Raw genomic sequence first — 17,752 nt, 5'->3', positions numbered from 1 at the left:
ATCTCCCTAAGAGCATCTACAACTAGATACAACAAGCCCCGCCTTTTCGCGTCCACAGCTAATGACCGGTCACACCTTAAATTTTCATTTCCACAATAGGGTACCTCATTTAGAAATCCTCAAATTCATATAACCATATGCATTGTAAACTATCTCTATGATGCCCACAAAGCGTCCGGCTACTAGATCAACACATGTCATCAAACAACCAAGAAATTGACATGTTCAACACATACTAACTATGAAAAAAGATCATCCAAGATTGTTCTTGCTCTTGCCGGCGCCCTTTCCGTCTTTGTAGTGGAAGTAGCGCTCAAAGACGCAACATGCATCAAGCCATATTGGCTCATCGCCGGAGTTGTGTGACCCATCATTGTCCTCCTTCTCTTTGGGAGGCAGTCCGACCATGGCATAGATCACCCGGTTCTACTGTTGGGCGAGAGCGCGCGTGTTCGCACCCTGTCGCTTCTGAATGTTGCGGTCAAGAACTGCTTCCTGCTCGGCGGCAGCGCGAACCGCCGCCTTCGCCATGTCTGCAGCGAGACAGGCTTGGGCCTCTCGCGTCCTCTGCTTCTTACACCAGCCACACTGTCCCTGTAGCACTCATACTCCTCTACACCGCAGATGGGATGGCAGGCGGACCTCGAGCTTCACATCACACATCTCCACCAGCAAAAAGTTGGTTCAGATTCAGTGTAAGAACCACAAAAAGTTGGTTCCCCCACACTGTCAGGGGTTTCCTGCAAAAAGAAACTTCGAATCAAACCTAAAGCAAATTGGAATCTCCAATTTGGATGAACTAACCCTAACCCTAACTTTGTTCCACCATTATGCACTTACAAAGAGATGAGGATCCATTGAAACCATGTTGGTGTCCTCGTCCGAGCTCTCCTCGTCATTCCAAGATGGCATCCTCAACTTCTACCAGCAGCAATGGCCGCGGCAGCGACGGCGACGGCACCAGGGAGAGGGAGAGGAAGAGGACGAGTGAGAGCGAGCGAGGAGGAAGAGACTGAGCGAGTGCCTGAGCTCGCTCTCACTTATTGGACCGCCGACAGCCGCCGTTCCGACAGCGGACGGGCCGTTAACGGCCGTCAACGCGCGGCGGCCGTCCATTGCCAGCGTGGCAACTGATTCGCGGGCCCAACCGGTCAGATTCAAGGTTAGCGCGGGCGAAGCGAGCGCTTACGCGAGTTGGTAGTTTTTTGCCACGGTTTAGGACAAATTTGGTAGTTTTCCGAACAAAAACGTAAAGTGGTAGTTTTCTGTCACATGTCCGTGAAATGTGGTAGTTTTTGGTTAAATACTCCATGTTTTGTAATATTTGTTTTATGAATTTCTGTTGTAATATGCATGTTTTGCAATAAAGACATTTTAATGTATTTTTTGCAGCAGCAGTAACTCTCTCCTTAGTTGATGAATGATTTTTTAGTTATAATCAGTTCCTTGTCCACCGCCCACACACGAATCAGGAGGTTTGTGTGTTCAGCCACGAACAATGGTTTAATGAGCTGCGCTGACAGCCAAGTACACATTAGGCAAGGCAGCACACTCCAGATGGTGGACCGTCTGCATTATTAATCTGAGCTGATCCCCTGGACAAACAGGCAATTGTCTATGCACGCGTCCGTGCTGCCCGCGAGGGAGCCAGTTGGCACAATCCAAGACTGATGCATCCGGCCAAATCTAGACCAGTGAGATACAGTAGCACTTTTGGGAAACGAACGGCATTATTTCAGCCGACCAACCCACAACTGCAATTCATCTGGCTTGGCCCAGCCCGGGATGCGTGTCGGACGCACGCGCTTCTTCTCAGATACGCTTCGCCACGTGCCCACCTTTGCCTTATTTTCCCCTGTCTCTAGCCCGCGTCGTCGATACAAATGAGGTAAGGCAACAAAAAGCGGGTGCGTTGAATTTGGTCCGAACCCATGAGACCGTGCAGTGGTTACGTCGCTGATGCTGGGCCCCGTGAAACTGAACACTGTGCATGCGGGCGTGCCTCGCTTCCGGCATCCAGCCCTTGCCTTATCTACACGCTCTGCTAGGAGCATCTAGCAATCCAGGCCACATCTTCTTTCTTCTTCCTCAATAGCCCCTCCGCGCTCCTCACAGCGCTCCTTCCCGCCCCTCAGTGCAACGGCGGCAATACACGCGACTCGACGCCGCTGACCGAATCGGAAAGCTCAGCGGAGCGTGAAGCTCCATCGAGCGAGGTACATGTCTTCGCTTCCGCATTCTTCTTCTCTGTCTCTGAGATGGATCTTGCGCTGTAGCACTGTAGCTTGCATCTAATCTCGCATCTAATTGCATTTTTTACGGCGTGTTTGCATGCAGCTGGTAGCTCGTCCGTACGTGCTAGCAACACGATGCCCCCGCTGGAAGAGGGCGACGGCGCCGACCCAGATCGAGCCGCATCGGACGCATTGGTGGCCGAAGTTCCAAGGAGGAAGGGGAGCGGCCCGCACAAGCCAACGGGCTTGCAAGGCTCTGACGCTGATGACATCCCCAATGTTCGATGCGGCTTCACGACGGCGTACGTCGGCACCCTCTCGCCCCTGATGTACGAACAGGTGAAACCAACTGGACTAGCATCCCTGTTAACGACTCGTGCATCCGGTGGAGGAGACAACAAGATGTACTGGAGTTTGCTTATGAACATCGATACAGATAAAAAAACCATGACATTCCCAGATGGCCAGAATAGACCCCTAAATGAAGCAGCTATAGAGTTTGTTACGGGGATAAAGTCAGGATCTAAGCCCATCCCATTAGTATCAGAAACCCTGCAAAGCGAGATCAATACAAATCGGGCTGCTGTTCTAGAATTACTTGGGATAGATCGGGTGGCAGAGGGAAGGGCCAAAAGAGGGAAAATCCAGGTTAAGGAGGTGGTGACAGTACTTAGGAACATAGATCCGCGTTCCACAAATAAAAAGCACTTGGACGCAACAAATGTCGGCTACACTCTCCTTGTGTGTGCAACGATGATTGCGCCGCAAGCCAGCTGTGGGTTAGTGCCTGACGAGGTGCTTCACTGTGTCATTAAGCCAGATAAAATCGGTTCATTTAACTGGGGGAAGTTCATCATTGACCACATCATGCAGAACGCAAAAGATGTGCAGCTTCACTACAAAAACAAAAGCAAAATAGGGGCGTGCCCAATGGGAGGATTTCAACTATGTCTTCAGGTATGGAATAATGAAAAAGCTCTTTATGATTGTGTCCTTTTCATCCTTGTGCATGATTACCAAAAAGTAGATGCAAAAGCTAATGCAAAAAGGTACTTCTTGTCCTCATCTCCTTCAGGTGTTCTTTGCGGAATGGATTGATTTTGAAACCAACATGACAGCCAGTATCTGGCCACGCATATCTGCATATAGCAATGACACCTTGAAGGACATATTTACTATAGCAAGGGATCCAGACAAAAGATTGAAGGTGAGTGCCTAATCCTATCATTTCAAAACTGATCAATCTATTACATTAGGAACGATATCTAACTAAAATTGCTATGGACATGCACAAACAGACAAAACCTTTAACAAGGGCCTCTGAAGGGTCGTGGTATATCCATCCAATCCTGCTCCAGGGGTCCATGATTCCAATTCAGACAGTCAAGACTGCTGCCCGTCACTACATCACTTCTAGAGTCTGCACTCGGATGCGGAGCGCTGTGTTGCATTTTGCTGAAAATCACTGCCCTCCTGATGAGGTGTTGTCTGCTGAACACCAAGAGCGTTGCAAAACTCTCATTAATCGTATTTGTGGCGATCTCGAGGAAGCTGCTTCTCTGATGTATGATGAGTTCATGGCCTTGATTGCCGCTACAGAAAAAACACGGTTGAGCACACAACGTGTCCGGCTAACTCCAAGCCCCTTGGTCGGCGCTACAAAAGCTGTTGTGGTTACTCAATGTTCGTTCCTGACAAAATCTCACTCCTTTTTCCTCCATTTCATTACCACCGCTAAAAAATTACTAACCACTTGATTATATCTGCCCCCCTTGCTTCTTCCAGCTACATCAGCAGGGCAGTTGGTGCAAGCTTCAACACAGACCCATGAAGAACAATTAGCAAAGGCACGCAGGGAGAAACAGGACTGCACTGGCTCTGAATTACAAAAAACAAATTCCACCCCAAGATTCGTAACACGTGAGTCATGGAAAATTTCCTCTGATTAGCTTTGTCATTGTACCAACAGCAGCAGAATATCTAAACTTCATGCTTGTTGATACAGCCCTGCAGACAGAGCTCCCTCAAGGATCGCCATTTGCAAATGCATGCGCACGCACTCTTGTACAGATGGCTAAATCAGTCTCTCAACCATGTACTTAACATAACATACCCTTTTCCTTTTTAAAATGACAACTCAGCGCTCGCATTATGTCTAATGTTTGTCATCCCATCAACAGATCAACAACCTCCATGTGTTGACAAGACTCCTGAAGCTAGATTGCCAGCACCTACCATTCCTGGAGAAGCAGAAACTCTCATTGTAACAAAGGTGCCCCTTGCGCCTCGTGTGCTTCGTTTCACTGATATATCTCCCGACAATGAGCCAAGCAACAAAGGTACCAATCTGCAGTTCAGACTAAACATTCTGTGATACAAGCCACAGTTCAGGCTAAACATTCTGTCCACGCTCTTCCTATATCTGCAGGTGTGCCAATATCAGCTCATTTTCCGCGGACACCTTATCATTTAAGGAGCCGTAGGTATATCACTGAAGTCACTCGAAATCCAACGTGGACAATGAAACGTCCGAGATCAAATATTGTAATGATGGTAGACGCTAAGAGGCATAGAACATCAGAAGCAGCTTCTGTTGATCAACCCCCTGACTATAAAACAAAGAAACATGCACCTCAGGCAAAGCAGGCTGTTGGTAAAAAGGATGTTGCCGGCACTTCTACGGAAGGTATCAGTGATACACATTTTTTGTTGCTTGGTTACCTCAGCCTGCAAGCATATAACTCAATTTGCATAAATCTCCTTCTTATAGGGCAAGTCCAGAGTATGTGTAGTACACCATCAGCTCAAACTCAGACTAATATGAAAAAGCCATCAGATCCTGCTGTCGTGATAGCTTACAAACGACGACAACGCACACCACGTGTCATTTCTGCTGCAGCTAATCAGCAACCTATGGAAACTGCAACAACAGGACGTGCATCCACGGACACAGGTACATGTCGCCTGCCTTCTCATTCATGATATGTTCCAAAATGCTAAACTACAATGATCCTTCTTCCAGTTCCAGCAAGCACTTTGGCAATGAATCAACCATTGTGGGACATGAGCCCAGCAACTTCCGTACAAAAAACAACATATGGCATAGACTTGTTGTCACAAGGTAAAACTCTACGCTGTAGCATTGATGTACCAACCGATCAACCAAAAAAAACTCCAGCTGCAAAAAATAATATGTCGCGCTCACCATACAGTTGCCGGGGAGGCTGGAGACATTACTAATGTTGAAGTGACTCCTACTCACACGCTGCTCCGCGATGAAGGTACATTGTCGCTACTGTCCATTAACCATCTTCTCCTGTATGAACACACAACACATCAATTATGTTTAGGAACGTGTGAACGAATGTTGTATGAGCGTATCATGATTTCAAATAGATCATTGCTTTAACGCTCTTGCATAAAATTCAAACTTGCAGCTATCAGAGATAATGTAGACGCGGCAGAATCAGAAACTCCAACAAAGACAAACAAAAACTCATCAGACCCATGGCGGCCTACATCTGATAGCGCTGATTCAGCTGCACCTAGTGAAAAAGCTAAAAGGAGCAGAGGTACAAGCAAATGCATGGCAACTTCTATCTAATCACATAACTTTCAATAAAAAAATTGTTTTAGAACCATAAATGTGATGAAACAAGCCTACCTGTATCTAACTTGTCAAATTTTAAAATCTCCTGCTCGCCCTGTACATATGTTATACAATTTGGCAATGATTCAAAAATTGTTCATACACCTGTGCAGATCACGTAAAGGTCAAGGCTCCTAAAATCAAATCTCTGGAAGCTATTGATGCTGACACAGCTGTGGTAATCACTGGTATTCACATTGACCCGGCGCATAAAGGTACATTCCATCCATCACCATGTCCTTCATATTCCCATCTCCACTTCTCTTGCTTTCCAAATGATGATCCCATGCAAAAAAAATCTTGTTTCTGAAAACCAATGTACCATATCATCCATATGGTTTTTGCTACCGAGAAGCAAGCTGTTATTCTTTGTGTACTGTCATTGTCTAACTCAAATTTTCTCCTGACATATATTGCAGACAATTCATCTGTTCCAAAAATAGAGCCAGACATTCATGTAGCAAAATTTCTGAGGATAACAACAGATCCCCCCATTGATGTGGACAACTGGTACAAGAAGATAAGAAAATGCAAGCTGAGTGAACGTTCCATGTGAGCATTACTCCTTGCCATACATTCATAACTTTTCAGCAAATAAGCTCTGCCGTCAACTACTCAGCTCAACATCGCATCTGAACCTTTTGAAAAAGCACATCATCTTCTCACCTGATAAGCATCTTTATCATTGACAATAAACCCACAAGTGCACATGAAAAATAATAATTCTGGTTGCAGGCTACCAAAGAGCTTCATCTCTTTATATCTTGCATCTTGAAATGTACCTGCAAACTTTGAGTCTGCACTCCCAATTGTAATATAAATATAACTGAAATTGATGGTGTGCTAACAACAGGAAATGGCTTTCAATTGATGACCCTTGCCACCTGGAGATGACTGGCCACTCGATCCTGCGGAACTATGGTGAAAATAAAGACCTCAAACCAAACGGGATGTCAGCAGGTGTTTTGGCGCTAGACATGAAGGACAGCAAACTATACAAATACAGAACTCCTCGGTGGAGGAAGCTATTTCCTCCAAGCTTTGCGGTGAGTCTCAGCACAACACATTTCTCATATGCGACACTTCCATCCTCATCCATACCTCATAATGTTATTCATCTGTTAAAATGTGTCCTACAGGAACAAGCCATCAACTGCCAGGACCATCACAAGACAGACACACTCTTCTGGATGTTCAATGAAACAAACCTGGCAGAATGCAAAAAGGTAAGCAATAAAAAACAATACATTGCTTGTTGCTAACTGAATGTTACACAATAAAACAATCTAAAAACATAAAAGACTGATATAACTCATCCATGTTCCTTATTCAGTTCATGGTGGTACACATTGTCGACAATTCATGGTGCCTCTATCAAATTGACATAGCTGAAAAAACTATGTTCATAATGGACCCAACTATGACCATGTCAGAACAGGGGAGTATGGAGATAAAACATATGCGTATGGCTGAACTTATACTAGATTCCTTTTTCAATCGTCTTCGTGAATGGTATCCAAACTGGCATTTTTCAACATTTCCATGGAGTTACAAGTGCAATTATGGCATGCACCCCAGCTGCAGCAAGTACAGTCCACTATGCAATACCCCCATCATTTCTATATATGTGCTCCTAATCCTAGTAACCTAATAAAGATCCAAAAACAAATGCAGAGCTGACAGTGGATTCTATGTGCTACACTACATAAAGGAGTTTGATGGAGATATCCTGCAAATAATTCCTACTGAGGTATGCAAAGTACATATTCAATAACATTTTATATTTCACGTCACTATACATCATCTTCAAGCATTTTCCATCTATGTTTCCTAGGAAATCATTGCACAACTGAGGAAACAAATGGCTTATGAAGTCCTGATGATGAAAGGCAACAAGGCTGAATTGGCCAGCTACCTCTGCGGTGGGAAGCAGGACTAGGAGGAGTTGCTTGCTTCAAAAAAACAAACCAATATCAAACCTATGACCGATGCAACAGGGTTGCGGCTACTCCCTCTGTGCTGAAAAGCTTGCCCCTCAAATTGATGTTACATCCGTTTGAGTTACAAGCTTTGGACAAGCTTTCCTGTGCAGAGGGATTAATAGTATCACCATGACTAAGTCACTCTATGCTTTTCTCTGCTTTAAGACTTATCTCTACCTATCTATGCACTACCAGTACAAGTATTTCTATCTGGCCTTGCTGCCATGTAATCGACTACTATGCTGCATTGAACTGATATGCTATTATCTGGTTGACACTTCCAGTACAATGAATTTGCCTTATCTTATCTATACCAGAAAATTGCTATGCTAAATGTTATCTTAGATATAACCCATTATAATCAATTTGCTCTCTTGCTTAAAATTATGAAAATGCACGATATGATAATATAACCAACATATTACCTATGTCATGTTAACACATCTGCTATTGTGCATCTTTATATTTTTCTCCAAAATCTATTTAAAAAAGAAGGAATGTAGTGCAAAACCACTGGATCCGCATTCACATATATGCCCATGCCCATTTCACACTCATGCATAAACACGCGCAACATTGGCAACTACCTATGGATCATGAATTTGTACATATGAGCACGACTACAAACTTCCATGATGGCACCTTGGAACAGTTTTATATGCTCCTAGATTGAAATAACAAAACTGTCAACAGTAACTCCACATCATATTGAATTACCATCATAATCAAAACAAAACGAGCCTAGGCAACTAAAGTCCTTTTGGGAAACGGGAAGCACAATTACTCGTTCATCAAAACATGACCCTTGAAAATGCATGAGTGTTCACCGACAAAAGGTTAAATAAAAAAAAGAAACAAATGAAATTTGACCTTCTCATTTCCATCTAGACGCATCGTGTTTTTTTAATTGCATGCGCAACGCAGCGAAGCGAAGAGGGGGACTGGTGGCAATCAACAGGAGACTGAAAAAAATGGTCACACACACGGAAAGGGTTCTTTTGTTATAAATTCATCAAGTCAATTTGTGTAGATATTTAATACAGAGGCATCTGAAACAAAATGATGCATGATTTCATTCGTCACACAATTAGCGCATGCAGGAGATATTGCCATTTCAGAAGGGACCTTCGAGCTAAGACCTTAAAAATGATATTGAAACAGCTACCAACCACTCATAATAGTATCCTCTCCGTTGATACACATAAAATAAATCCCAGACAAACAAATATTCAGACAGACCCAACTCAACCAAATCCACACAAACTACTGCACCAGCCTCCATACATGTCATACGTCCACACATTTAAAATATCATACTACACGAGAATTAAACCTATGTTCATTTATTCAAGATAACTAGATATCCTCTGCCCATGACACCACATCAAAGCAATCCACCATTTTTAAAGCAAACTCCACGCGACCTACACAAATACAAATGTCCTCATCCCTCGCCTCCTTCCAGAGCAGCACGCAAGACATCATCACCCACAATATTGCCCTGCTCATCTCGCAGACGGAAAAGCTCAAAAATAGTTGTCTTTCGGAAAGTGGCCAAATTTTTCTGCACATTTCATTGTCACATGCAATGACACAAACATCTATCTTGAGATACAACAAAAAGGCACATCATATGAGAAGACCAAAAAAAATGACAGATTCTCTTACCTTCGTCAGAGGCCACATCATCTTTTCACCGTCGTACTGCCTGATCGCATGCAGCATGCAGATACCAGACTCATCCCTGTCACATATACAGAAGTGTGCATGCATCACCTCTCTGCCGAGCATGTAAAAAAATCTGCGAAAAAATATGTCCGGCACAAAGTGTCATTTACCTTGTAAAAACTTCCCGGGTTATGTTTGGGAACTTCCGGTTCCATCTGTCAGGTGTGCAGTGCCATTTTGCAAAGAACTCATTAAGGCAACTAAATAGCACACTATGAATCTGTGACACCACCTCGTGATGGGTTGTATGTCGCTGCTCTGCTCCCACTATTTGAGCAAACAAAGGATCCAGTATGTGAATCTCCTTCCTAATCATATCCCACATGTATGCTGCCCAACCATGGTCAAGAATGGCTGGCACAAAGAACTGCAACCAACAAACGCTTGCATGAATAATACTTTTCCACATTAACGAAATTGCAAACTAGTTGACAGAAACTGGCCGAAACCTTACCGTCTGACATGCCGTGACATCATGAAGAGACTGCGAAAATTGCAACTGAATAGCTTTTATATGCACAACTTTCTCCCCGGCAAGAGCATGCGTCTGTTATAGACACAGTAAAAAAACAAACACGTTTCATGGCCAATTGCAACCTGGCAAACATTTACAAGATGTCTACACAAAACAAGGAAAAAGGGGATGCTGACCGAGAAATCTGGTTCAAGTACTTCCCTCCATAGCATATACTGGTTCACAGCGTGTGCACCAACATCAAGCTGATTAAACCTCCTGATTGCAAGCACAGCCACCTCATGATCAAGAGGATGTCCCCCAATTAATTGTTGCTGAACACACACAGCATTTACCCGAAGCATCCGCGGAGTTTTATGCTCAATCCACATGCTGCATAAAATCGCACAAACATAAGCACGATTTATAAAATTGCTTTAACCATCTAACTAACGACGTGAACTTCAAAAAAAGAACACCAACATTATACCTGTCAAGGTCAAAATCGTTGTTTCCAGATACCCAGTTATAGAACTTATCCACCAAGGGGATTGGTGGGGGCTGAGCTAGACACCCACTCACCCATGGGTTGCGTGCAAAGCTTGCAGAGGTAGCATACTTCCTCTTCGGCAACGTAGCTACCATGGTCCCAAAATAAACAACATTGGGCTCGCCCTCTCCAATGTCATACAGACAGTTAACTGTGTCCGTAATTACTCGAGCATATAGAATAATCCTGTCTAATACTACATTCTTCTCTTCCATTTGTCGTTCCTCAGCAACTGGGTTATCATACACAGGGGCATCATTTGGCTGCTGTGATGACCCCAACTTCATATCTAACACAGCAAACAAAACAGACTGAATTAAACCGTGTTGACTACAAGAACCAACTTAATTAAACATCACCGACAACAGTTTGATGAGGTGAATATGACGCATAAAAAAATTTGATCACCTCGCACATCACAAGAATCAACCCGAGGCTTCTTCACTGAATTACGTTCAAAACGGGCCTTGCTTGAACTACCACCTGCATGAACGAATTAAAGTTAACATACATCCTATCTGGCTGACCTCCACAATGTATGCACACCTACGGCACCTTCATCATCCGACATTTCGAGCCGCCGAGCAACCATCGGGATCACCCTTGAATGCATGGCCTGAGCATCTGCATCCATAAAAACAATAACCGTAACCAATCCTATCCTGATTGTTTTCAATAAACTCGTATACTCAGATATAGTGGACAAAAATACCATCAGAGCACTTGGAAGATCCATCCAGTGTGACACACTTTGACAGCCCGCGCGCTTGACAGCACCTACAACGATCCCGCACAAGTAATACAATTCTATCAGCAAAGCTAAGCATGTCAGACTGCATCCTACTCCGCAGCAACGACATGCTCAGCGTGCACTTTGCATTCTGCTGCTTCAGCATCAGGCTCAGCTCTTCAAGGACCTGCAGAATGCACAATGCTTGTCTTAAATACCGATATCCATCAAAATTTCAACAATAAAAAGTCATTGCATTACCCACCCACAACCCCACCTAATTAGATGAACATAACTTACCGGATCGCCATAGCAAGTCCGGCGCAAATGATTTGCAAAATCCCTTGGCCCAAGTGAATGGTATGCCGACCTCACATCACCCAAAGAGTCAGCTGGTGCCGTCGTTGCATGCACACCCAAATCCGGAGTCCGTTGGTCCACTCTATCAGGCATCCTTGGAACTGATTGTTTCACTGAACCTGATGATGCATGGGAGTCAATACATCCTTGGCGCATCATGTCTGGCCGCGTGTACATAACTAGCTCCGCAGGCCGCACCTACAAGCATTGAACAAAAAAACATAGACAAACGCAATCACTTCTCAACCTCTACCGAACTGAATTTTTAGACCAACAACTACAAAAAACATACCCCTCCAGGGACATAACCCCACTTCCCATGCTTCATGCCATAAGCCATTATGATCATCTGCCGAAACCTTTTCTGTTCAAAACACTGCACGCGGGGCAATTCAGATGGCGGCATATTGAACAATCCAAGGTCAATGTTGTCCAGCAAGAAAAACTGCCATGGATTATAATCAAGTAAGGGACAAGAATTCAATAGTACACACACATCGCTTCATGAAAATCCACACCCAAACTATAAAAAACTAACACATGTGTTCACCTGTAAAAAAAGGTGGCACGCAAACATATGAACCGTTGCCGCTTTGCTTTGATAATCATTTTGCAACTTCACAACAGCTGACATCAATTTCTGCATAGCATACTCACACCAATTGAACTGTGGGATCAATTCCGGATTGGCCAGAGCACCCCAGAAATCGATCGTCATGGTGTCATGCTTGGTACACGGTGCTATCAAATAGCCCATGACAAAGATGACGAATGCAATTTGAAAACAATCCTTTTCAATTTTACTCGAATCCTCTGAAATATCTCTACTTAAGAAACTTTCAGCCGCCTTCAGATTATGAGCGACTATACTGTCCATCCCAATTGACTGCTTGATGAAATTGATTGCAGACTGAGAAATTTGTGCATCCCTGCCACCCACATCTCGATTACCGCATGGGATGCCAAAAACCTTGTGGAAATCTTCTGTTGTGAAACCAATCATATTGTCATTATCAATGACGATTACACGACACCGAGCATTTACCTTCCTCATAACCCAAGCACTCATCCTCAGATCCAACTTGACAAGCATTGGGATCTTCAGGATTCCACCAAAACCAATTTCGGTTACAAGCCATCTCTTGTATTCGTCAAATTTTGCGACCATCTCTACAACACGCTTAACTGACAACCGAGAAGTAATAACTGGCTGATGTTCTTCTGTTCGATCAAGTTCAGGCTCTCCCTCACCCACCGCTCCATCAGAAAAATCTTGGTCCTCAAACTCTTCGTCCATCTACAATATTGCAATTGAATCACGACATGGATCTACTCCTCAATTCCAAGCTACAAAATCTATATGCAAAACTACATGCCACAACCGAAATTAGATCTGACGCCATGAAAAAAACGTACCAGCGAATACCCGCACGGCGAGGCGCCAAGGGCAGCACCCGAGCAGCTACTGCAATCCTGCCTTCAGAGCCGACGGAGCACATACCTGCTTCATGAGATCCAGATCCAGCGACCTTTCTTTGAACTGAAGCTCCGGCTGTGGCGTCTCTGACTGGATAGCCATTCAGATGCGGATAAGGGCGTAGGTGGTCGACCACATCCGACAAGGCTCCGGGCGATTTCGATGCCAAGGGGTGCACGAGCCAGGCCAGTCTACGAACGACGGGCCAGCCCACATGAACGGACAGCCCAATAACCGTGAGGGACGAGGAGTACTACTGTTACACGCTTATTTCACCTCCTATGCGTGAATATTACTGACCGGATATTAAAAAACAAAAAAACTTGTGCTTGACAAATGTTAAGCAAGCATCTGATAGTATAATTTTTCTGCATAAAAATTGAAAATAAAGTATAACAAAAGGATAATCAATCATTTGAGAAATGTAGAAAGTTGCGAATAAACAGGTGGTAACCATGTCAGAAAAAATAATCAGCATTTGCAAGGAATGTTCAAAGTGTATAAATAAAATGTTTCTCTTGCCTAAGAGTGTATACCAATTATATAAAGCATGTGTGAGAGGGGTTAATTATTACTTATAAGAATTAGCAAGCATTTGAAAAATGGTGAAAACAATTATTCAAAAAATGTTGTCATCCACTATAAAAAAATGTAAATGCGTTAAAAAAAAAAGAATGACTACCCATAAAAAAACAACACTTCTGTTTTAAAAAATTTAACTGTGTTTATAAAAATGTTGACCATAAATATAAAAGATGTAATTCTTTTATTTTCAAAAAAATCTTTATCGGGCATTTCAAAACCATACTAAAAAATATGCATATAAAAAATTGTGCACACATATAAAAAATATTAAGCTTGTATTTTAAAAATATATCTTTGCCATGCATGAATAAGGGTGAATACTAAATCAATACAACACAAAAGGGATAAAAACATTTATGCCTAAATATCTGCATACAAACAATGGCTAACCCTCTTGGTGACCATCCGTTTCAGACATGCACGCCAGCTCCTAAAAAACACGCTTGAAATCCAAAAAAGAAAAAATGACATTCATTCTAAAGAGCATTCTCTCCTAACTCCCATTCTGACAGAATAAAAAATGACGTAATTCACACACCGTAGGCATCAAACCATCAGTTCATCCATAGCATTTCGATAACACGACATTACATCTGCAGCTCGTCCACACTTAGCACTACATGGTTACATCGTCACTCACACTTGGCGTCCACGCTTCGACCAACTACAAAATCATATACATAACACTAAGCCTAATCCTACTTAACCACGCTGCCATCTCGGCCACATAAGAACGGCCACATCGCCTAATTAACCACGCGCAGGACAACATCTGCCACAAGCAACAGCAGAATTGCCACCCCAATTACCAGGTTTGCTACTGATATGACCAGGTTGATGGACGCGGCGTCGGCGACTGTCACACCCTGCCGACCGGCAACTGGAGCAGCCGCGAGCATATATCCTGCGACAGCACTTGCAAACGATGCAGCCTGCGATGCCTCCGGCGGCCCATTTTGCTGCACCGACTGGCCGTGAAGCGCCTGCACAACTTGAGCTTGGACCGCTTGCCCACCCTGCATCTGACCCGGACCGATTTGACCCACAGCAGCTTCTCCTCCTTCAAGATTGGCGAGATGCGCCGCATAGCCTTGCTGCCACCTGTAGAAATCGCATCCGCCCGCTGAAGGCTGCAATGGATCCACAAGAACACGGACCTCGTGATAATCTACCAAGCTAAACATCTCAAAAAACACCCATACCCAATCCAAGAAACTTGACTTACGTTGTGATTCCGGCACTTGTAGAAACGCTGACCGGCGTTCTGCCTGCGCCTAGCAACGTAGGTCACCACGTTCCTGCCGCAATCCGGACAAGGCACGATTGGCAGAGCAGCTGGATCCGCTACTGGATCTGCCATCTTCGATACCTAGGCTTCTATCTTCTCCGATTTGGGACGACCTAGAAGAAACTATGGGGCGAGTCTAGGGTTTGATCTTGCGATTTGGGGATCGAATGGGGAACAGATCCAGAAGCAACCGTGGATTGCGTTAAATACATCCAGCGGGCCGGCCGACTACTTACTGTACCTCACCGTTACAGGCCATCTCGTACTTCCGGTACACACAAGTCCAGAACAGTAGACAGACGGCGCGTTACATAAACACCGTTAAATCCTCGTCTAACGCCGGCACAACCAACGTCTCTTGCCCGTTACGTACGCACATTAACTGTCCTCACCCGTCACGTACAATACAGCGGGCACCTCGCGCCTCCAGCGGATCGAACGCATGGAGATTCCGGGAGCGCGCGAGCTCGTCCGCGCCTAGCAATTATCGATATATTTGGCCGGTTCAAACTGATGATGGTCAAATTTGAAACACTAAAAAGTGCTTTTTACATCTTTGAAAAAGGCTTAACTTCAATAGATGATTCAAAACAAAGATGTAAATAAAAGAGCAGCTCCAATACAAGGTCCAAAACGAAGATTAAAACGACCAACTACTACTTCATCTCAACATAGTTCAAACATGAAATTCAACATAGTTTCATACACAAATTCAACTACTACTTATTCGAATTACTAGATGAAACTACTCCTCGTCGTCGGAGCTGCGGAACTGCTCCCAGAACTCGTCCTTGGTCGGGTCATCGCACCCATCGTCCTCCTCCTCGGAGTCACCCCAATCCTCATCCGACGACTTGATAGGGATCACAGTTGAGGGGCCGGCCTCGTCCTCCTTCTTGACCTCCTTTTTCGCCTCGACGTCACGCTTTCAGTAGTGCTCCAGCTCGGCCTGAACGTACTGCGGATGCTCTCGCGCAAACCGAGCCATCGCAGCCTTGTCGCTCTTGCCGGGAGTGACGACAACTGCCGGTCTCTTCTTCGCCTTCTTTGCCGGCATCTCCTCCATCCGGATGCCCACATGCCGAGCCACCAATGCCGCCCCACGTCGAATAACACCACTTTGAAGTTCCCGGAGGGCTTTGCCCTCACGCTGAAGAAACCGAACTTGCCCTTCGGCGCCATCTGGGAGCGGGCGGCGACCGAGCGGGGAGCGAGTCGGGGCGGTGGCCGAGCGGGGAGCGGGGCGGCGGCGGCGGACGGAGCGGGACGGCGGATGGACCAGAGGCGGAGGCGGCCGGAGAGGAGGCGGACGGTGCGGGGCCGGGCGGAGGACAGACCGAAGGCGGATGCGACCGGAGAGGAGGCGGACGAGGTCGGTGCGGGACGGAGACGGCCGGAGCGGAGGCGGACGCGATGGGGCGGGACGGCGGCAGGCGGCGGCCCGGGCGGGGTGGATTCGGCGGCGGGGGGCTGGAACTACGGCGGGACGGCGTCGGAGAGTTGCAGCCGAGCAGGTCGCGGACGGGCGGTCGCGAGGCGGAAGGGGAATGAACTGGCGGTTGGTTGTTTGGCGGATGGCCATAATTTTACATCAATTATATCTCGTAATGTAAATGTGCGTCACGAAGTTTTCAATTTTACATTTTTAGAAGCGGTGGTCCAATTTTTCTTTACATATGAATTGTCTATTGAGCAACACTTTTTACTATGGAAGCTCCAAAAGTTAATTATTTTTACGTATAAACCGTCTATTAAAGATGCTCTAAGCAGGCTCTCTCTTTCTCTCTGTGGATGGATCAACCTACAAATTTACCATTGGCATCGGCCGAAAATGTACGGTGCATGAGAAACGAGCACCGTGAACGCTTTCGTCGGCGCGTGAAGTTTGTCGGGGAGGGAACATCACACGATGACACGAAGGACGGTGGTGAATCACATGAGACCCCTGATTCGATGGCAAGTGTGAAGAGCCGCCGTCAAGCAGAAGAAAGGCGTGAAGAACCGACAGTGGAGCGGCAGGTGTCGCGCGCTGTTTCCTCTGCCTGCACCCGCTGCCCAACACAAGACGAGGAAATCCCGACCCACCGGCCGACCCTGTAGAAATCTCCCGTTCGGACCAGCCTTTTTTTCTGAGGTCGGACCAGCCTTTAACGTGCTACACCTACCAGGCAGCGGCTTCTCCCGGTCCCCGGACGTGTTCCAACTTGTGCGTTAATTTGACCACACCAGTTTCGGCAGCTCCCGTTTAATTGGTCAGCAGTCTCGGTTCCATGACATGAGACCAACAACCGGCCCCGCAGCCGCAGGGGTCAAATTTTGTGGTCGGTTTTTAGACTCGTAAAGTATTTCGTCTATGATCATTTGAGTCTAAATTTGTTCATATTTCTCTTTTTTATCTAAACAAATTTTGTAAGAGTCGAAGGCCTATCGCCATTGTATTCGAAAAGCTATATTTTCTGAAATAAAGTGCACATAAATAAAAGGCAAAGAGGCATAACTCGCAAAAGCTAAATTTTTATTGGGGAACACAAAAGCCATTCTTTTGTGGTTTTGCTATTTCTCAGGTACTTGAAATTTTTTCTTGAGTCAGTCATCTCCTTTCTTTCTTTCTTCCTTCCAATCCCACTGGAGAAGAAGAAACCTTGCTGGAGAAGTCATTGCCCCACCATCTATCTTAGGGGGAAGCCTTGCCCCATTATCTATTTTAGGGGTGTG

The 17,752-nt window shown here is 45.2% G+C and overlaps 1 protein-coding gene across 1 annotated transcript; it reads right to left on the bottom strand.

Moving 5' to 3' along the window:
* Positions 1 to 14,291: 14,291 nt before the first annotated feature.
* On the bottom strand, positions 14,292 to 15,248 carry LOC123049314 (uncharacterized). The gene is made up of 2 exons (XM_044472247.1): positions 14,975 to 15,248; positions 14,292 to 14,879 (listed from the first exon to the last, which is right to left on the bottom strand). The coding sequence occupies exons 1-2, from the start codon at positions 15,107 to 15,109 to the stop codon at positions 14,496 to 14,498; spliced, it is 519 nt and encodes a 172-aa protein (XP_044328182.1). The 5' UTR covers positions 15,110 to 15,248; the 3' UTR covers positions 14,292 to 14,495.
* Between the last annotated feature and the right edge of the window lie 2,504 nt (positions 15,249 to 17,752).

This window comes from Triticum aestivum, chromosome 2D (genome assembly GCF_018294505.1).
Source record: "Triticum aestivum cultivar Chinese Spring chromosome 2D, IWGSC CS RefSeq v2.1, whole genome shotgun sequence".
NCBI classification, from domain to species: domain Eukaryota; kingdom Viridiplantae; phylum Streptophyta; class Magnoliopsida; order Poales; family Poaceae; genus Triticum; species Triticum aestivum.
This window is presented reverse-complemented; position numbering and strand designations above follow the sequence as displayed.